The sequence below is a fragment of the Macrobrachium nipponense genome, chromosome 28 (assembly GCF_015104395.2).
Source record: "Macrobrachium nipponense isolate FS-2020 chromosome 28, ASM1510439v2, whole genome shotgun sequence".
NCBI lineage: Eukaryota > Metazoa > Arthropoda > Malacostraca > Decapoda > Palaemonidae > Macrobrachium > Macrobrachium nipponense.
Genome location: NC_087217.1, coordinates 15,539,434 through 15,562,477, shown reverse-complemented (window position 1 = coordinate 15,562,477; position 23,044 = coordinate 15,539,434). Strand labels below are relative to the sequence as shown.

Below are 23,044 nucleotides of genomic sequence, written 5' to 3'. Positions count from 1 at the left end.
CACCAGTCGCAACGCGTGTTTCTTAGTTTCCTTCAACATCCTTGAAACAAAATACAGAACGGGAATATCAACAATGTACATAAAGATAATGAGGCATTTCTCGCTGGAAGGAGATTGGGTGGAAACACATGCCGATCACGTGACCAGGTGTTTGAGTTGGGTAGGGGGAGCCTCTCATTGACGCAAGACCGAAGCGGTAATGGTTGTTTTTTGTCCTTTTCCACCTCCTCTCATTCTCCTCCTACTTTCTTCCTGCTCGTTATTTTCCTCCCGTACATCTTCTCTCTCCTTCGACCCCATGTTCCCGTACTTCTTCCTCTTCTTCTTCTTTATTTGAGTAGGAGATCTGGCCAGGATGATCTTCTTCCCGTGTCCTACTATTTATTCTTGGGCGGCTCCTCCGTCACTATCACCTAATTGGTCTGTAAATAAATAGAAAACTTCCCGGTAAGCGAATAAGTGAACGTTTCTCAAGTTATTTTAAACCTTCAGTGTTGAATATAAGAGACAACGAATAGGTTTTAGAAGTTGATATGGAAGATTAAGATGATGTAAACAATGAGAATAATGTACTTTTTCAAATGCTTAAAGGTTACTATGTCACTTTCCGCTTACTCGCGGAGTGAGCCTACAAACTACTTTCTTATGTTGTTGTTCTTGTTCTTGTTTTGGGGGTAGGAAAGATCTATAAGGTCTATGGAGGAACCCAAAAAGGTCTGAAAAAGGTGTTTCGCGTTCAGTAAAGCTACAGGAATTTTAGGATAGGATATTTATGATTTTATTTATTAAAATGAAAATGTAAAAAGTAAATAATGTAAAGAATTTTTTTTCTAATAAAATATAGCCTATTTTTTAAAATTTTCGTTGGTGAAGCTAGGCTCTATTGGACCGTAGATGTGTGAAGGGAAAATCTTGCACGTGTCCCGAGTAAGCTGGAGGTCGGATAACGACTTGTTTCACCTGTGAGTTAACAAAAACATCAAACTCTAAAAATGAGATTGTCACAGGATTATTGCATCTTTCCAAGCCCTGTTTTCTTAAGAAACCAAAAATTAATACTGATTCGATAAATACACGGAATCGATGGCCTAGTCCTAATCTTAGGTTATTGCAGAAGGGTGTATTCATGACCAGTAACTTGAATGACTATAGAAAGTAAATTGGTGAAAGCACAGTAAGAGCCTTTATTAGAAAGCAGTCAAGTTGGGGTTGGAGGCACCTGGAAACCTTCATCCCCCCATGGATAGAATAAAATGTAAACCTCAAAGCTGCTATTTAATTTTGATAATATTAATGTGTACCCACTGCAAGCAAGTAAAATATTGATTGAAACACTAAAAATTAAATTAAATCATTTTTATGCGTAAATTTAATACTTGTAATTGCGAAAGGAACTTCACTTGCTGCTTCTTTGCAAGCTACAGCTGTTGAAAACAATGTAACAATCTTCATAATTATAATTCTCTCTCTCTCTCTTTCTCTCTCTCTCTCTCTCTCAGTACATACAATATGTGGGCATAATGTAAATCATGTCTGTGAGTATATGTCTATATGTAGCTACCATATGCGTGTAGCATCTCCCCCCCTCCCCCCATGAAAGATTTTAGATCCGCCACTGCATACCCATCAATAACTTATCGGGATAAACTGTGATAAACCAAACAAGTAAACAAAGATGACCTCCAACTCTAGGAAAAGACGAGAGTTCCTATGGATGAGACTACAACTGTTCCAGGAATTCTCTGCTGTTACATCATGTTACGTTCGACCGTAGTTACTACTCCAGAAAAACGAAATCAAAGGTGTTGTTGGCAACAAACATCATGAAGTCATTAAGTTTTCTTTATGTAGCATAGGAATCCTGATGGCGTAACATATTTCATTGTTATTTTTACATTCCTTAACATTTCAAATCATGAACTGGCATCTGTGAGGTGCACGTGTCTCGCTTATGCTACAAATTGGCAACTATGTCCTATCCAGCCACTTGTTGCTTTTCAGTTTCACTGGATTAATTATTTTCTTAGTAGGATTTGTTTTCAGCAAATCTTTAAAGTAGGTATGAGTAGATTGAAATACGGTCATTTATCTGAAGTGAAATTTGAAAATTAAAAGTGATTAAGCACAGATAATATTAGATAATATGGCGTCGAAGTTTTGCTGAAGTTGCCGACCGACGTCTTGTAGAAAATTTTCTGTCTCTGGCCGAGGGGCGTTGGCTTCGTTATACCGCTTCTTTGCGTTCAAGTGACATTAGTTCCGTGTTTCTTTGCTTTCAAGTGACGTTAGTAAAACGCGTGCAGAGTGGAGAAGGTGCTGTCTAAGAATATGGATTACCTTTCTACCAAAACCTGGTGCGAGAAACAAAACTTGAGAATATAAGAAGAAATAAAGGCTTGTAACAATTCTTCAGTCATAAAGGTAAGCAAACATTACATTTGTTTTCGTTCTTTCCAATCACTTATTTAAGACGCTTGGTATCTTGCATTTGCGTTACTTCTCTGTAAAATCAGAATATTAGGAATGAAATTGCGCGATATATGTTTCTTAATAAGAGAGAGAGAGAGAGAGAGAGAGAGAGAGAGCCGGGGCGGGGTACCAAAAATCATTTCTATCGGAATGTGATTTTGATATCAAGCAAAAATAACGATGAAAAACTGCATCATCACAAATTCAGAATAGCGAAGACATGTCAAGTACGTTTTAGAGTTAAAGTGTTGACTGTGATTTCACCAGAAATAGTATACGAATAGGTTGATTTAGACGCAAAAATTGACTTGGATAAAGAATGTATACAGGCTGTAGGCCTTTGGAATAATTAGTTATCACTTTCTTGAAATAATTGCTCTGTCTGAAAACCGCTATTCACAAAAACACAATTTTTCTTTTCGTAAAGGAAAATGTCAACACATACGATGAAGCATGTACCACTGAAATAGGTGAAATATATTGCACTTATTATATATTGTTGTTTATTATATTCACACAAACACACACACAACAACATATACCTATATATATATATATATATATATATATATATATATATATATATATATATATATATATATTTATATATATATATATATGTATATAAATCGCTAAAAATAGAAAATACCGGTCACTTATGAAAGCCTAAAGAGAAAACGAAAACAAAATACACACAGAGAAAGAAAGAGAAACAGAAATAGTATAAACGATAGCAATGACACAAGCATAAGAAAAGCACATTAAAATAGTAATTAATACCTAGAACGGCAGAGGTGCGCCATTAAAAAACTGCATTTTCAGAGGAGGCCCCCAAGAAGCAACTAATTTCGCAAGTGAAAGTCCACAAATTAGTAACGTGGGCTTTCGCGGGAGTCTTCGACTTTCATCTTGACCGAATGTTGTTGAAAACGAAAGGATCCCGGACTCGCTGAAGCTGCCATTTTTTTAAATTTTGTTAAAATTTCACGTTATGTTTTACGTCGTAAGATATATATATATATATATATATATATATATATCTATATATAGATATACATACATATATATATATATATATATATATATATATATATATCACATACATATATATATATATATATATATATATATATATATACATATATATATCATATATATATATATATATATCTATATATATATACATATATAGATATATATATATATATATATATATATATCTATATCTATATATATATATATATATATATAATATATATATATATATATATATATATATAATAACTTTTAAACTCTTGCCTCGCGCGTATGTGTATATATTTTACCTCAGCACCTCTTTATTTTGGTTCAAAAACACCGACTATACTACAGCGTTAGCAGTATTGATAGTAATAACTTCTTGTATTGCTGCTGCTACCATAACATCCACTGTTGGTTGATAATTACCTTAGCCATTATTAATGTAATACCTAATGGTGTTATTGAGTACCCATTGTATGTAGTATTTAAAGGAAATTATTAACGGTTTCATGTTATTTTAATCATTATTATGAATAGTTGCGAATATTATTCATATTAATACTAAACCTAGCGAAACATTTAATCGTTTTGATAACGAATGTAAGTTTTGCTAAGTTTAGTGTAATGTGTAGACTCTTTGCAACTGTTAATAATGATCATAAAAACAATATGAAACCGTCATTACTCTCATGTAGATACAATGGGTGCTCAATAATAACATCAGATTTATACGTTAATAATAGTGAGACAAAGTTCACTTAGATAACAAGTGAAGACTAAATAGAACTGTCAATAAAGACGGTGGTAAATGGACACGGCAGAAAAGGTGGTCCCGATGCTTGAAGGAAAGTTCCATTTGTTGTAAAAACAGTTATCGCTCGCTGCCGGCAAAAAGAGGAGATATATTTGGCTAGTCCCCCCACCCCACCCCACCCTTCAGAGTCTGAGCTTCACGGGTGCAGGAACTTTGTGTGTACGTGCGTCTGCGTGTGTGTATGTATGTGGTTACCTTCCCGAGTATTTTATTACTTGAGCTATAGTTATATTTATTTCATCTACTGCATCTCCTCCCTTGAAGATCTCCCGTAGTCATGTTTTAGTTCAGTTCTTATGTTATTATAAATCCCAAAATTATAAAACTGAAATAGAAAGCAAGAGTCCTTCATCCAACTACAGTGATGTTTCATAACATTTTCCTGTTTCTTTTCATACAGGTTTACGACCTGGGACCTACGTAAGGTGTACACTACTCGGAATACATGATTAACTGGTTGGCGTCGATGCGTGCGTTCTGTGGTGGACATCGGAGGGAAGTCGTCACTTGCTCACTTTTGAAGTCTCAGTTCCTTCAGAACGCCAGAAATACAGGAATATATAATCGTTCATAAACTTTACAGCTCAGTGATTCCTACGTACGATATAAAATACCATTTAGGCACTTCGCCATTGTATATGAAAAATCTTATTCTCATACAGTAATATGTCTTTTGAAAACGAAACCACAGAACTTGTAGGTAATGCCTCATTTACCAACATAAACGTGACAAGAGCAGATGGAAACGGCATTGTTTTTACCTTGAGCATACTTGACTCTGTAATCATAGCCTTATACTTACTGATTTCCATATGCCTTGGTCTGTACCTCAGCCGCAAGCACAGAACGGCTGGTGACTATTTCCTGGCGGGGCGCTCAACAACATGGCCATTCATAGGACTGTCTTTGTATGCTTCGAATATGTCTAGCATGATACTTGTAGGACTGGCAGGGGATGGCTATAAGACAGGGATATCAGTTTACACGTACGAATGGATGGCTGCCGTCATTCTCGCACTCTTTGCCATGTTTTCTATTCCCACTATATTCAGGTCAGAACTCTACACATTGCCAGAGTTTTTAGAAAGACGATTCAGTGCCGCTACCAGATATTATTTCTCTATCCTCACCATCTTCCTTAACATATTCGCTGACACAGCCGCTGGTCTGTACGGAGGAGCCTTGGTCATCAACATGGTATTTCCCCAGTTGCAGATATGGCATACTATAGCAATATTGGCTGTAGTTGCTGGTGTATATACCATCAGTGGTGGTCTTGCAGCTGTAATTTACACAGATGCTCTGCAGGCCGTGACATTATTGCTTGGCTCTGTTTTGATATCAATTTTTACTTTGATTGAGGCAGGGGGCTGGAGCAGGGTAAAGCAAGACATTCCAGAAAGCTTTTTGAGTATGGTGCAGCCAGCCTCTGATCAAACAGTCCCCTGGACAGGCTTTATAACTGGCCTTCCTCTGCTTGGAATTTATTACTGGTGTACCAACCAAACCATTGCTCAGAGAGTTCTCAGCTCTAAGAGCATTAATCATGGCCGATTAGGGTGTATTCTTGCTGCTTTTCTCAAGCTACCCGTGTTATTCATAATGGTACTGCCAGGCACAGTAGCAAGAGTACTTTACCCGGATCTGGAAAACGCTGATCTTGTATATCCCACTCTCATGTTCAAACTCTTACCTATGGGGATTTTAGGACTTGTGTTATCAGGATTCATCGCAGCTCTGATGTCCCAGATAGATTCCACCCTCAACTCTGCATCAACACTAGTTACAATGGATTTTATCAAGAAGTTCAGACCGAATTACTCCGAGCAAAAGCTTATGAACATCGGTAGATTTGTGACGTTTCTATTTATGCTAGCATCTGTCCTGTGGGCACCGCTGCTTGGCAAGTTTGGTTCCATATTCCAGTACTTTCAAAGGATATTAGCATATTTGGTACCACCTGTCGTGGCTGTGTACATCGGCGGATTCTTCTGGAAGGGTGCTAATGCTCGGGGAGCTATCTTAGGCCTTGTCCTTGGCAATGTCTGGGGTATTGCAATGTTCGTCATCATTGAGGTCATGAATTTGTTTTATATACACTTCCTGCATGTGTCTGCCATATTGTTCGCTCTCAGTTTTCTGCTAATGGCTGGCGTTAGCCTGACTAGTGGCAAACCAAGTACGGAGGAACAACACAAAGTTACGTGGTCTTCTGAACAGCTGGTTGAAGATTTCAAGAACCTAAAGGAAGGCCCTGTGTGGAAACACTATTCCATTTACCTGATACTGTTAATGGTAGTTACAGTTGTAATATTGGGAGTTTTTTGGTAGGTTGTTTAAAACTGATTACTCTTAAAAATGAATGAGAGAATGTAACTGATATATAGCACTGGACAAAATTCTTCAACAGTACAAGCAATGGAAGTATTAATAAAGCAACGTATAAATAAATATACAAGTCACAAAGAGTTTAATTTTCACCTAAAGATGCGATATTTCAATTTAATCGCATTTTCGTGCAACAGCAGTTCCTTGCACCGAATCGGAACTCTAATGAATTAATCTTTTTCAAATTAAACTTTAATAACTTTAGCAGATTGCTGGAAGCTCTACCGTAGCTCTCATTCCCTTAATCCTTCATTCCTCTCAGTAATTCTCCGCTAGCAATGAAAAACCTATCCTTTTAAATTGTCTTGTTGCACATGTGTGAACCTTGACTCGAATTTCATGTTGATCAGAAGGTTGCATAATAATTGGAATCTTTCCTTCAGACATAAAAACCTAGTGTAATAAAGCAAATATTTACTGTTAACCGGACAAGGTATTTGGCAGCAGCAAAAATAACTTGCCTGGAAAATAAAAGCACTGACAATAGTCCCATACATATATTATATATATATATATATATATATATATATATATATATATATATATATATATATATATAACCGAATACCACAGGAAAATCTTCTTCCCAGTCGGTTCCCATTTTTATATGGGGTCGCCGTTTCGGATGAGCCGTTTACAGTCCTTCCATCTCTTTCTTGGTCTCCCTCTTCTTCTTCTTCCTAGAACTTCCATCCCCATAGTATGTCTCCCAGCGTGGTCATCATCTCTCCTCAACAGGTGTCCATACCATCTCAGCCTCCCCTCCTGCACCTTCTTTGATACTTCCACCACCTTAGTCGACCCCCTTATGTAGTCATTTCTGATCCTATCCTCTCTTGTCACCCCAGACATCCACCTAAGTATTCTCATTTCTGCCACATCCATCTTCTTCTGCTCTGTTTTTCTCATGCTTGCTGTTTCCGTACCATACAGCATTGCTGCTCTTACCACCGTCTTGTGAAATTTTCTTTTTAACCTAAACGGTACTCTTTTGTCACAAAGAACTCCAGAGGCCGCTCTCCAGTTGTTCCAGCCTGCCTGTACCCGATGTTTTACTTCTTCTTCCATACTTCCTCCAGCATTAAAAAAAGATCCCAAATACTTAAACTTATCAACTCTCTTTATTTGCTCTCCACCAACCTGAATAATTTCTCTATCATCCCTCTCAGTGGTGGTACACATATATTCTGTCTTAGATCTACTTATTCTCATTCCTCTGTCCTCCAGTACTTGTCTCCATCTTTCCAATTTCATTTCCAGATCTTCCCTGGACTCTGCGCACAGAACAATATCATCTACATACAATATTTTCCATGGTACTGCCTCCCTTACTTCCTCTATTATATGTTAAAGTTATGTTAAAGATATGTTAAAGATAAATGGGCTCAGAGCCGACCCCTGGTGTAATCCTACTCTCACCTCAAAACCCTCTGTATCCCCAACACTGCTCCTCACTTTGGTAAATACATTCCGGTACATCTCTTGTATCAATCACACGTACTTCTCTGGCACCATCTTCTCCCTCAGACTCCTCCATACCTCTTGTCTCGGGACTCGGTGGTAAGCCTTTTCAAGGTCAATGAATATCATATGTAGGTCCCTTTACCTTTCCCCGAATTTCTCCATTAGTTGCCTCAGGCAAAATATACCATCTGTTGTTCCCCTTCCCTTCATAAATCCCATCTCCTCTTTACCTATTTGCACGTGTTCTCTCAGTCTAGCATCTATCATCCTTTCCAATATCTTCAAAGTGTGGGACATCAATTTAATGCCCCTATAATTACCACACTCTTGGAAATCGCCTTTCCCTTTAAAAATTAGGATCAATATACTCCCACGCCCCTCATTTGGAATCTTTTCCTGTTCAAGGATCTTTATCATAAGATCGTACAGTATATCCACTCCTTCATCTCCTAATGCTTTCCATGCCTCCACAGGAATCATGTCTGGTCCGGTTGCCTTCCCATTCTTCATCTTCTTCTTTGCATTTAGTACCTCTTGCCTAGAAAACTTCATTACCATGCCAATGTTCACTTGCCCATCCTCTCTTATTGGTCTATTATTTTCTTCATTTAACAAATGTTCGAAATATTCTTTCCATCTCTTCACAATGTCTTCCTCCTTTCTAAGTACTACACCATCTTGATCTTTTATTTGTTTGATATGTGTGATATCTTTGGTGCTCTTATTTCTAGCATTTGATAGCCTGATCATCTTTAATCCTTCCTTTGTCCCCAGCTCATTATATACACATCATCATACGACTTTGCTTTAGCTTGGGCTACTGCCTTTTTCACCGCCTTGTTTTTCTCTCTGGGCCTATCTCTGTCTTCCACTGACTGTGACTCTTCCCATCTTTTCTTTGCCTCCTTCTTATCTTTTACTACTTTCTCAATGTCTTCATCCCACCACCAACTCTCCTTTTCTTCCCATATGATACCAGATGTCTTTCCTAGCAGCTCCTTTCCATGCCTTCTTATTACTGCTGCATTTCGTGCCCACCATTCTTGAACATCTTCAATCCCTATATCAATATCCTCCAAAACCCTCCTCTTAAACTCTCTCTTATTATCCCCTTCCTTCTCTAATTTGTACCATTTAATCTTCCTTATCCCTTTAGCTTTTTTTTTTTTTTTTAACTTAAATCCATACATAGCAGTCTGTGTTGGGGGGCTACATGGTCGCCTGGAATAACTTTGCAGTTCTTGACCTCCACCAGCTTTATCCTTTTATAAAGGATGTAGTCTATCTAGGAGCATCTTCCCCCACTCCTATATGTTATTAGGTGTTCCCTTTTCTTCTTAAAGAATGTGTTTACTATTGCCATGTCGAATGACACAGCAAAGTCCACTACACTCTCTCCTTCTGGGTTTCTCTCCCCAATTCCATGGCCTCCATGCACCTGACCAATCGCCTCATTTTCACTTCCGACATGGCCATCAAATCTGCCCCCACTATCACCCTCCCATGTTCTTCCAGTTCTTGCATTATTTCATCCATGTCTCTCCAGAAATTTCCCTTCTCTTCTGTGCAACCAACTTGTGGTGCATATGCAATTATAATATTCAAAATCTCTCCTCCATAACATATCTTCAATCTGATGATACGGTCATTCATTCACTTCTATCAGTGTATTCTTCAGTTCACTAGACAGTACTATGCCAACTCCATTTCTACCTTGTTTATTTGCTCCACTATAGTATAGCTTATATCCATCACCAAACTCTTTAGCTTTATTTCCTTTCCATCGCGTTTCTTGCACACACATAACATCTACTTTCTTTTCTCTCATCAAGTCAGCCAATTCTCTACCTCTCCCAGTCATGGACCCAATATTAAGCTGACATACTCTAAACCCAATGTGAGGTCGCTTCTTTAGCTGCACCCGCTCTTGATGCAGTAGCCTTCGCCTTATCACAGAGTCAGGGCGATGTCTCTGTGCGTCGTTTACGGAGTACGCCCTAGCATTACCCTTTTCCACAAGAAAATGATGGGCAGAAATCCAAGCACTTTCGTGTTTACTAAGACGAAAGCACTTGGATTTCGCTTTTATATCTCCGTGTATCTACTGTGATTTTTTTAAGCATATATATATCATACATACAAATATATATATATATATATATATATATATATATATATATATATATATATATATATGTGTGTGTGTGTGTGTGTGTGTGTGTGTGTGTGTAATTAAATAAGAGATTTAAGCTTAAGATATCAAACAACTTGAACTTAGATACTAAGTCACGGCAGAAAAATTGTCGGAGCTGAATAACAAAGCAGGTGTCATAGTTGAAATAGCAAATGATAAATTGCATCCCAAAACACATACTTAACCTCTTCACTAACATTTTCATTAGAGAGAGTCACAACACAGTCTTTTCTGATCTGTTTCTTATAATCACCATCTTGAATTAGTTTCTTGAATATTCTTTTTAGTCTCATGTTTAGGCTGTTCACCCTCCTTCCACATTAGTTGCACGATTTAAGTCGCATTCGCCATACATGAATTTTGAGTTAACAGCAGGACTTGCTTATCAAACCAACGGGTGCTGACTATGAGTTAAGAAAGTCTACTTTCCCTATTAAAGCGTAATAGTAAAACTATTGTATAGCCCGAAGGTGCATGCTCAAAGAAAATTTTAGAGACACCATATGCAGGTGCCACATTATTTACTTGATAAATAACATTTCCATTCAAAGGTGCTATACTTGAAATAAATTACATTAGAATTGAGTAGACTTATTCAACATATTAAAGATAATTATTTTGCAAAGTAAGGAAAATATATACCGATGGGTCCACGATTTCTAATTTTATCCTCAACTCTAGCTTCGTGACAGCATACCGAAGCATTTTGAAGTTGGCTTTGCTGCCGCTCGAGTCTTGACTCAACTATCGTACTGCATTTGGGTGTTGTCATTTCGTCTCCTACAGCCGATAAATAAACCACCAAAGCATTAAAATTCTTTGAAAACGATGTTTAATTAAACTAATTTTGTCCTTTGATCAACAAAATACTTTGCATGACACATTTAGTGGGGCCTAAATTGGGCTTCTGATTTTCACACATGATTAGCCTAGGTCTATTTTCAGCAGTATACTCTCTCGGATACATAATATGAATGAATATTTAAATCGACAATATATATATATATATATATATATATATATTATATGTATATATATATTATATTATATATATATATATATATAGTATATATATATATATATATAATATATATATATATAGATATATATATATATATATATATATATATCTATATATGTATATATATATTCATTTCTTCTAAATAGAAATTAATTCAAATTAGTTTCCCATGTATACCTAGACCTACTACCATAAGCATATTATAAGTAGCTGAGAGGATAAGAAATATGAGAGGTGACGTTCTCGTTTAAGTCTATTTAATTTTTTTTTTTCTCAAGAAAAACTTACTGCTTTTATCAAGGGTTGCTCTTTGACGGCTACAGGGTGTAACACGAGTGTATGCACATATTTTGGGGAATGAAAGATAAAGTTTCTTTGAACAGAAAATATTTTATAAACATGCATTTTAAGGCGTCCGTCCCGAGATGTAGAAGAGAGCGGAGGTGGCGTATAGGAGTGATGGAAGGATTAGGCTGATGTTAATAAAGTATCTCCCAATAAAATGTATTCTTTAGGTTTTGAAGAAAAAAATGCATGCATCATTGAAACTGTTTCCCTCCCTATCCGTGGTATTCACTGGCCACCGATAAAAAACAAAACAAAAAGATTAAGCCTAACTGAATCTCATCCATCAAAGATAAGTTTGCCTATTCATTAGACTTATTGATTAGACAACTATCAAAAATTTCAAGTGTAGATTTAAAAATCTCTTCCTCTCCATCTAAAGTATTCATCAGATACCAGTCTTAAGCGTAGAGCTAGTTATGATTCCTGGTTCAGCAATGTCGTGACGAGGCACTAGAATTCAAAATTCACAAATGAATGTTGCTCAGCAACATTTACACTACTGTATTGTCTTGCTCTCTTGTGGTGCTTCGAGGTGTCCCACCTGTAGGCCCATGTTCTAAATTTTGCCGTTCTTTAAACAACTTGATTCATCTATGTATGATTCTCTCCGGTTTATTAAGCGTTCTTGATATCTCTCCAACAGGAACTTGCACCGAATGCAGTGCAATAATTGTCTCTCACTCATCAAGGGATGTTTCTTAGACCGATAAATGACGCATTGACATTAGATTCCCGAGCAAATAACATCAAAAGCAATAGAGTGAGGTCGCCTGATTCACACTGTTAGGATATCGTTTTTTTCTTTTTGTTTTTAAATTTAATAGCATTTTGTGAGATTCCAATGTTTTCTGTAAAATTTAACAAATGGAATAGTTCAACTACCTTCAACTTAATATTGAAATGATGATTTAAGGACTATGTTTATGCGATACTACTAGTGATAGGTGTCTCCTATCTATTTGATAATGTATATCTATGGTGAAGGTATGACTTTTTTATCACTTCATTTCGTTCACGTCAATTTTGCTATATGGAAAATAGTTTTACACAGTAACATAACATAATGTTCTAAAGATATCATTGTCTGTTTTAAAGGTCATTACACAGGATTTCTTCCATCTTTGAAAAGAAAAATAGATAAATAAGGCATGAATCGTGCGTCAGGCAGGTGAACGAAAATTTATGAAACTCTGCCACCAGTTTTTTGGCCGACAGTACATATAAATAAATCAATACCGCTGTTGCCATAAGGCCTCTTCACATTGTTTTGTATGTAGGCCCTCCAACCTCTTGATCAAGTGGATTTGAATCACATTTCCATGTATCATCATTCATCCATCACGTAAGGTTTATTCGTCATTAAAAATCTAACTTCTAAGTTTATGTAGTTCTCGGTTTAAATGCTGATTCCTTAATTTGTCTATGTAAAAGAAAAGTAAACTTTCAAAGTTACATGGAATTTCCTGCACTTATCTCTAAGATATAAATTATTACCTCTTTGTTACATCACGGTTAGTTGGAACTTGTAACTCTACTTAAGGTACCACACTCCGAACGTTTTCTTTACCGTCGAAAGAAAACAATGATATCATGGTAGGGTGACTAGAGTAAAAGGAATACGATCATACTACATTTTGCGATGATTATATAGTGCAACCGTGAGCTTTTTCTCCTGTTCATTTTTCAAACCTCTTACTGTTAATTTCCGTTTCAGCCCTGAATGACCACATATGCCCCAGTGCTTGGCCTTTGGCCTAAATTCTATATTCAATTAAATTCAATTAGCTACAAGAAACAAATTAAGAGAACAGAACTGTCTTTAAGCCTTTCTAAAACACTTTTTTTTGGAAATATTGTCCCGGAAGGTATATCTGGATCCTTTTTTTCCTGAAAATCCTGCGCAACGCTTAGGATTTGCAAGCAAAAGTGGGAAGAAGCAGGCAGCAGAGTCTGTGGTTATTTATCTATAAATATGTTCAAGAAAAATTCTTTCCGTTCATTCTGGCTGCACAGGCAGTATTGTGAATTTTCAAGAGGCGCTCGTTTTGATGCTTAAAAATATAATTGAGACGAATTATTGACCATTGTAGATTAATAAACCAATCTTCGCCTACAGCGATAACTTTGAAGTTGCTTACCCTTGTAGACCGTACAGACGGTACAGTCCTTTATCGTCTTTGGAAAATTGTAAGCAGCTACACTGGTTGGAATTTGGGTTGGGTGTTGTTAAGCCACAAGACATAGGCTATGGTACGTTATGATCGGAAATTCCGTGAAACCGAAACTGTTACGGTTATATTTACAGACAGTATTTCATGCTGCATCTCTCTAGCTCTCACGAGGTATATTAATTTATTGTGGGTCACTTGTAGGTTAATCAAAGGCAGTGTCTCCTTAGCTTGTATTATAGTATGTACAGTAGTTTTTGTTTACTAGGCAATACCTAAGCTAGTAGTGGCCACAGGTACCTAATTTGTCACTCAAATGTGTTGACAACGTTAAGCAACCAAAATACTACAGGAAACTGCAATTTCCAAAGAAATACCCGCGGTGTCTCGATTACTTAGATTAACCCTGCTTTCGACTAAATTTCACACGGAAACTTAGTGGAACTAGCCTACTGTAGGATAAGCCTAGTAGCCCAAGGCATCGACTGCAAAAATGTAGGATTAGGTTGGTTTCCAGATAACCTGAAACTTTTTAATATGGCTCTGTACTAGTTACCTACTGGGTAAAACTGAAGACCACAACAATAGCTGTATCCTACAGCGGCCTAGTTCCCGCCAGTTGCCGGCCGGAATATTTACCATCTTTTGTTAATTTTTAGTATAATGTTTATGATATTTACTATCTTTAGTTTATGATAGGCTATTTAGCTTCTTTAGTTTGTTTGGTAAATCTAGCCAATAACTCCGCGTTTGGTATTTCTTTGGAAAGTACAGTTTCCTACAGTATTTGGGTTGATATCTACCAGAATTTACTGTTATTTTCGGGGGGTCGACTGTAATCAACCCCCATGGGCTAGTATTAAACACAGCGAAATACATTTGATGCCCCAATCCCTAGTGGTTTTCTCATTCATGGGAAACGTTCCTTGCAGACCATGCGGAGTTCTTTCCTAGTTTTACCGTTTGTGTATAATAGGCTGCTATTTAGCCTTCCATCTTTTGTTCATGTTTTCATGTTCATTTTGAGGCCTGTTGGGTGCTGACTGTGCTGCCTAGGAACCTCTGGGGTCCATGGGCAGAGTCCTGTTGGGGATCCAGGGATCAAAGACCCTGGAAGCTCCTGGGTTTTCGGATTAGTGTTTGCAGTGTAGTTCACAATTGTACTTTTAAGAGAGCAAAGCAAGCGAAACAAACATGTAGCCTATTTTGAGTAATTTAGTGACAATAAACATGCACAAAATAAGTATTGTTCTTCGCTGAAGTGAGAAAATATTTGCTATTTCACCCAAGAGGTGCTAGGGGGATGCCACTCGAAGGATGATGGCAGTACTATTACTATGCATTTGTAACTTTAGCAATGGAACAAATATTGCTCATATTTTAACTTTATAGATTCCAAATGCTATACATTGTTGTAATTGCCTTGTGTCACATAATTATAATATAAGGTAAAATATTAGATCTTTTAAGAATTAATATTTAAAAATATTTTTTGGAAAGAAAATCTTTTTTTCAAAAACCTCAATTTAGTTTCGAATGATCCATGCAGTATTTTCAGAGATTTTTTCTTTTTTTTCCATGACAATATTACTGCTTAGCTATTCAAGAAACCTATTAAAGCACAAAAAATATACAGAAATTATTAGCTAATTGGTTGAATGGTTGTATACTGTGTTTGTGTGTTAAATAACATATGTACACTAACTTTTAAACTAATAATACTATCGTCACTGTCATTATTCATAGTTATCTATTTCAATATCACATTTGATGAAAATTAATGAGCATCATCATCAAAAGCCATCATCTCCAAAATTTACAGAAAGATTTTATAAATCTTCAAATTTTGCAACTTAAGGATACAAAAGCCTCCCTGGTCCTGCTCCAGGGCTGACGGGAGGTTTATAATTTTTCTATTTTTATACCTATAATTAAGATAAATCTAGCATCTTTTATGATTAAGAGTGAGCTGAATGGCTGGTGAGACTGTTGACGTCACTCTAAGCTAAGCTTAGTAAACCTAGCCTTGTGTTAGTGTGAAAGCAATCCACAAACGTCTCTTATCTTTATTAAGAACTATAAGTGGGATTGACATCCTTGTACAGTGGAACTTCGGTTTACATATATAATACGTTCTAGAACCTCCCACGAAAACTGAGATGTACAAAAACCGAAACAATTCCCATAAGGAATAATTGTTGGATGATTAAAGTGAGCTTCCGAATGCTACTCGTAGAGGATAGGTAGAGGAAATTCCATACAAAAGGTTTATTAAAGGAAATGACTGTATCATACAGTACACTTGCACCCAATTGTGGCATAGTTTACGTATGGGAGTTTTCACCACCCTGAGTATAATTTTGAACTTTTTCAAGTTATTAAAACCTTTTTAATGTTTTATTTATCCATAAAAATTTCATATTAGAAAAAGTTACAGTATAATACATAGAAAGTATTGAAAATGGGTAGTATAAAAGAGTGACTGGGTAAGTTGCCGTTTGCCTTGGACAAAATGGAATTTTCCCATAAGGTGTGTGTTTCGAAATTGTGAATTTCCAAGTCTAGGAGGCCGTGGATTAACCAAATTCTCACATAATTGGGGACCGTGCTGTAGTACTAATATTGTATATGTACTAGTTAACTAGATTCTCTGAATCTAGTAAATTAGTAAAATGACAGATTAATAAAAACTTTCAAGCCCATGGCTTGACATTCAGTTAAGTATTGTACTTTGATCATTCATGATAATTTAAGTACTTTACTATTGTACTGTGATCATTCATGAGACACACCAAATTGATTAAACAAACTATACCATAATAATGATTTCCTATCTGTGACCATTTTTTTTTTTTTTTTTTTTTTGGCAAGAATTTTCAGTCCTTAAAAAAAGTACCGTTAAGATAACAGGTCTGCCTGAAGGTTATCGGGTAATGCAGAGTACTGTATTTGGAGATTTGGAGGCTAAAAGAAAGACTGCTTATCTTCACTTTATTTATTGCGATGAGTGCAAAAGGGAAATAGAAAATAGATATTTTTAATAGTTAGAATATCCTTAACACTTTAAGACTTGACATCAAAAGGCAAAGAAAAAGTCATTGGAAATTCTTGCATCCAGAAAATGAGAGAAAATTTTATTCATACAAGGTTTTAATGTACTATTCAGATAAAAAAATAAGTTAAAAAATGTTTAAGTAATACAAGAGGTTGACTTTTGTTGACACAGTTCTTTCGGATATTCCCAAACAATTTGTCCTCGTATTTTATATTTTATTGATGTCAACAAGAATAGATAGACAACCAAAACTTTAATTGGAACAGAACCCAAAAATTTGCTTCGGGACACAATCAGTTCCACAGGGAAAAAGAGAAATTTCACAGAAGAATATAACACTTGATATTTTCTCTTATTTACAACATGAGGAGGGACACTTATTTACATTGTCTTGAATCTGGACATTTGAGTGATATGATCCATTCTTGGTTATTTTTGAGCAGAGAAGTTGCAAAAGGGAAAATAACGATGAATTCTACTTTTAGCAAGAAAACTGTCACATATACAATAAAATAGTTAACAGCATGTACTGTACCTTTCTGTGGAAAATTTGAAGTTAGCAAAAAATTATGCTCACTGAATAACCTTCACAAAATCACTTTAGAGTATAGAGGATACAATACTGTTTAAATACCCATTAAAAATGCTTGAAAACCTTATAAAATACTTCTTTTGATAATTGTAAGTACGTAAAGAGCTACATTTGTATTCATTGAAACTTTTCCTTGTATATGTGTTATTTTGAATGAGTGTCTATTACTGTTATTGCCACAAAATTATTTTTTTTATACGTTTTAAGTTCCTGAAACATATTGCGCACATACAATGATGTTTATCATGTTCAGTTTTGCAATATTCATTCAGTGCGCGCTACAATCCAGAAGCTTACTATAAATAAGTTTCTGAAAAGGTGGTATAACATTCCCAGAGTATCTGTGAATATGACAAGCCTCTCAATGACCTACCTATGTTGTCTTAAAACCAGGTTGCTGAATCAATCATTCCTGTTGATATTCTAATACTTTGAAAACTTTCAATTTTGCTGGTATTTAAAATAAAGCAAGGCTGAATGTTTATGAATAATGCCTTTTATATTTTCAGTTAATTCACACAATAGAAAACTCGCTTAGTAAGTATGTACAGCGGCACATGCTTTCTGGAAATATCTAGTACAGTTATTGAATATACACAGTTATATTTATTGTAAGAGAGTCTTGTGTGTTGAATAGTGCCTCCTATTTTCAGAAAATTAGGAGCATCTATGTAGAAAGTGTTTATAGTATCAGGAAGCAACGTAAATATATCACAGTGACTCTTATTGTTTCATTTAATTGAGAAAATAAATGCCTTTTCCATTCATAACTAAGTGCCTTGTAGCTTTTCAGAAACAAAATTTTATTTTGTTCAGAAACTTCATGGATAATATGATCAAAATAAAAACTCTTCTTTTTTATTAAGTATAAATGATTCTCGGGTGCTGACGACAATGTTGTTTTGCTTTGTTGTTACTTTATTAATAAACTTTTTTGCTTGATAAGGGCAGCATCCTTTTAAGCTAAGATATATATTATAATTTTTTTCTAATCTGGTAGCACATCCTCTGTTTTCTTCCAAGTAATAACTTAATTCTATTTCATACTGGCCTTATGATTAAAACATTCTCGAGTTGGAACAATTTTGTAAATTTCTTAGGTGAACTAAAGCTAACCCTTACTCAATTATTTGCCCTCACATAACTCATGCTAACTTTAAGAGGTGCACTTTATATAGAAAATAGAAGTAAGTAAAATATCTTGACAGACAATATCATCACTTAGCATAAAAACTATTTTTATATATTCACTTATTAAACAGTATAAAGCATCTCATCTCTATAACATAGTAGTACAATGAATTTTCCATGTATGACAACTGTACAAATTCACAATCCATTCTTCAAACTTATTTACAAAAATTTTAAAGGTATGAACAAAATAGAATATAAGACATCTCTCACTAACACATATTTACAAATAACAATGATGTTATGGTATCGTCTATACAGAATAGCAGCATTTTACCTAACTGTAGCTCTCAAAATGAGTGTAATGAATATGACCAAAAAACATTAGTGTATAAAAAGAAAAAAAATGAGAAGTAGAAGAAACTAAATTATTTACAAAAGAGGAATGTTTAAAACATTCTAATACAATGTAATTACATAAATGTCTGATGGCATACATTTTAGTATAGGTAAAATTAGGAAGTACATCATCCAGTAGCCTTATATATATCATACTGTATTTACAGATGTACCCAGTAGCTATTTAAAACTGTGCTTGTATATTTGGCTGGTTGCATACAGTAAGCTATTTACAGTTTTCTTTTTTTCAAAAGTAAAAAAAAAGTGTGTAGCTATGAATAATTACATAAGAAGGTAATGTACTCATAAAACAACATTTTCTATTGCTCTCAGTTTTAAATACTACCCTTTGTGCTTTTATTGCTCATTCACACCACTTCAGAAGCCCCTGAAACTTATGGTTTGAATTTTTTGCTTTCAATCCATAGGGTTCTCCCGTACTTATTTCTCGAGCATTACCTTTTATGAAAGTCCTACATGTATTGCAGTTAGTACTGTACTCGTAAATATCTGAATAGTATGTAATTCCAAGCATCGTATTTAGTTTTATCTTTTCAGCAGCAATGAATCTAATTCCTCACCAGGAAGATGCATTAATTTTCTTAACAAGTTTGTTCAGTAGTGGCTAAAGTACCCCCATATACAAAATATATCGCCTCCTTAATAATTAACCATGCATACTTAATCATGATTTATAAATCAGTTACACCCTAGAGATTAATATTAAAGCATGTACTATTTAACTTCATGAAAAAAATTCTTTACAGATAATTAAAACCAGTTCCATGGAGGGAGTAGGCATAAGCATGAAAAACCATGCAAGGTGAAGAGTAAAAGAAGAAAAATCACAAGCAATGTATTCTCCTTAATGCAGTATGTAATGCATGTGTTAGCCTGTTGTAGTTGTGCAACAGAGAAAGCTTTCTTTACTAGTGAAAAGAATTAACTTTGGGTCAGAGCTGTCCTTTTGGCCTCGTATGATGGTGCAGTGTCAGTATTATTTACAAAAATAATTTTTAATACTGATTCCGTAATGTTTTGGGATACTAATAACTTGGTATTCAAAAGGGCAGAATTCAATAGAAAAGCTTGACAACGAGCTTAGGAATCCTAATTAAATAGTAAGTGAAGATTGAAAACTTATAGTTCAAAACAAGTTCATAGCCATTTTCTTTTCCACTGTTGTACTGTCATTTAAAAAAAATCAAACTTTCATCCTTGATTTAAATTTTAATCACAATCTGTTTTCTTGCTAAATTACTGTTAGTCCACTTCAGTTTCGTTGGCATCGTGGTTTCTTCTTGAGAAATAGGTTTACAGTGCACTATACAGGTATTGGTTCCAAAACCATGTAAAACAAGCTACGATTAGAGATAATTATCTATTTACATGAATTCCTCACAATAACACTTGTAAGAAGCAGCAGTAACAGCAAAATTTCCCATGCTGCTGCTTTTCAGTATCCAATAAAAAGTAGACAATGCCTCTGAATCCCTCCCCCCCAACCCCATTGTTTCATACGTATGGGGAAATGTAGAGTTGTTGCCTGAACCAGGAGCACAAATTTGAAAGAAAGCAAAGGGAATGAAGGTAAAGGGATAAAACAAAATGTTTTGTGCCAGAACCCTATACAAAGGGGTAGAGTTTCCCACTGTCTGGGGACCTAATCCCACAAAGTATCATTGGTTTTTTACATCTGCCTTGTCTTGGAATAGTCTGAATACTTTTCCTGCTTTTGCCTATTTTGATTTTTATATTTTATTGAACTAATGTTTATTGGCTTCCCTTGTTTTTTTTTTTACTTATTCTTCATTACTCGAATATTTTTATCATCTTGAGTTTTTCTAGGTACTATGTATGTATTTTAAAATTTTCCTATCAGCTTCCTAATGACCAATATTTGAAGACAGTATCTACATATAGGGGTAGTTTTATGAACTTTCATTTATGTAATTTATATAAAAGTACAATAGTTACATAATTATACTGCTTACTGTAGTGTATAGAAATCTAACATTTTTAGTAAAAGTACATTTCACCTTGCTACAGACTAGGTAAGAAAAATAGAATGAACTGGTAACATAAATTGGGTGGACGAATGTAATTGTGTTTTTTTAGTCATATTTCAAGGTAGTAGAGTAGTGGATTGGATAATTGTAATTAGCAATATTAGTCATTCACTCTTTGGGAAAATTTCCACTTGCCATATTTTTCCAGTCACTATATTACTCTACAAAATCATTTATGTACAACATACTATAGTGATAAAAATGTGTAGGAAATTGATATGCATTAATTTTGTGTCCTGGTTGAATAGAAAAATACATACAATATACACATACATTTAAATCACAGACATATGTAGAATGTGTGTATATATATTTATATTTACCTAGCATCTATACATCTTATAGATTTGGATATTAAATAACGTCTAATACAGAATAATGGTATACTATATACAATTTATGATTCAAGTGCAGATTTTAAAGACTAATTGTCAGTTTGCATGTGTTATTTTAAAGCATACACAAACACTACCGAGATACTGAACATTATATCCTTACAAAGACTTTTGGCAAGTTATGTCCTTTCACCTTATATACTGGTGATAGAACATGTATAAAATATGTGAAACAGCAACTGGTATGTTATTAACCAGCATTCGTATGCTAAATATTTAAATTAGAAGAAATTGTCAGATCATTTGATTCAACCAATGTTTTTTTCTGTATTGTTCTTTTAGTCCTAGTCGAGTGTTTACACTTTAATTTTCATTAAGATTCTGATACATGTACGTATGGAAAATTGTAAAATTCTTTTGTTAGTGAATTTTTTATCTTTTATTTCTATACTCGTTTAATCCAGAGCTTATTTATGTTAGCAACTTTAATCCAGAGATTATTTATGTTGGCAACCTTAATTCCTGAAAAAATTATGAAAGCAACTTTAATGTTGTTCCACAAGCGCTGTACAACAGAACTTGTTCAGCATAAAAAATACTTTCAAAACCGAATCATAAAATTATCTAAGCCTTGCATCAAGTACTTAGGAGAAACTGGTTAATATTCGGTATCATGTCTTCTGTTCTCAAAACATGAAAAGCTATGTTATATAGTAACTGATTCAGAACTTGAGGTACTATAATTGGAAATGCATTGTGTGATTCATTTTTAGTGGCTCTAATTAAGGCGAATCGTGTTTTTCTTTCTTTTTCACACTGTCACCTCAAATATGTTATCTCAACTTCTTTCTCTCTACTTTTCAAACTTCATATTCCCCTTGATCCATGGTGTTTGGCAAAAATGCCAATTTAAGTATAACAACAGACTGGTGTAACATTGTCTATAATAGGATTAAAGTGTTGTCTAGTCTCTTGATAAACCAGTCAAAATTTTACAATATCTTTAGCATGAATTTTTTCTAAGCATTTTTCATAATGTAAGACAAAGGTCTTGGGATTTTGATTCTGTTTTACAAGTACATATTGTAATGAAATTAGTGTCCCAAATTTTGACCTTCAGCTTGGAGGTCCTTGTAAGACGGATGGGTGTTGTTGATTGGAACTTCATGGCTGATTTTTTTAACAGATAGTTAGATGAGGTGTTCAAGCTGCTCTTGCAAGGGTCCCTTGACATAGCCCAAAGCTGTCTTAAGGTTGGCGAGATCTAAGAGGCCTTGCTTTTTTCAATCTTATCATAGCAAAATAGCAAAATAAGAAGGGCAGTTTTCTCTTGTTTTCAATCAGCCAATGAAACCCTCCGTCTTCCTTCGCCTTACTCATGGACGCTTTGGTTCATGTCGCTGAGATAGGGCCAAAAGACGTCGTTGGTTGTCAATAACCTGTAGGTTCCTCACATAGACTCTAATTTCATTCTCATTTTTAGGCACCAGTGGCAACTCTAGAGCTGTAAAATAAAGTATAATTAATGCTAAGATGCCATAGTGTAAAAAAGACTTTGCTAACTATTGATAAATATT

General features: G+C 35.0%; 2 protein-coding genes across 10 annotated transcripts in view; one reads left to right on the top strand and one right to left on the bottom strand.

Annotated features, from left to right (window-relative positions):
- The first annotated feature begins 1,998 nt into the window (after window positions 1–1,998).
- LOC135201450 (sodium/glucose cotransporter 1-like) lies at window positions 1,999–6,758 on the top strand. Its single transcript, XM_064230407.1, has 2 exons — window positions 1,999–2,421; window positions 4,704–6,758. The coding sequence occupies exon 2, from the start codon at window positions 4,970–4,972 to the stop codon at window positions 6,632–6,634; it is 1,665 nt and encodes a 554-aa protein (XP_064086477.1). The 5' UTR covers window positions 1,999–2,421; window positions 4,704–4,969; the 3' UTR covers window positions 6,635–6,758.
- A 10,108-nt stretch (window positions 6,759–16,866) lies between these two features.
- LOC135201449 (rap guanine nucleotide exchange factor 4-like) overlaps window positions 16,867–23,044 on the bottom strand; it is a 725,795-nt gene continuing 719,617 nt past the window's right edge. For all 9 annotated transcript variants that reach the window (XM_064230397.1, XM_064230399.1, XM_064230398.1 and 6 more), the window contains one exon: window positions 16,867–22,971. In XM_064230397.1, coding sequence (XP_064086467.1) covers window positions 22,844–22,971 — 128 coding nt within the window. In that variant the 3' untranslated portion in view covers window positions 16,867–22,843. The remainder of the gene's footprint in view (window positions 22,972–23,044) is intronic.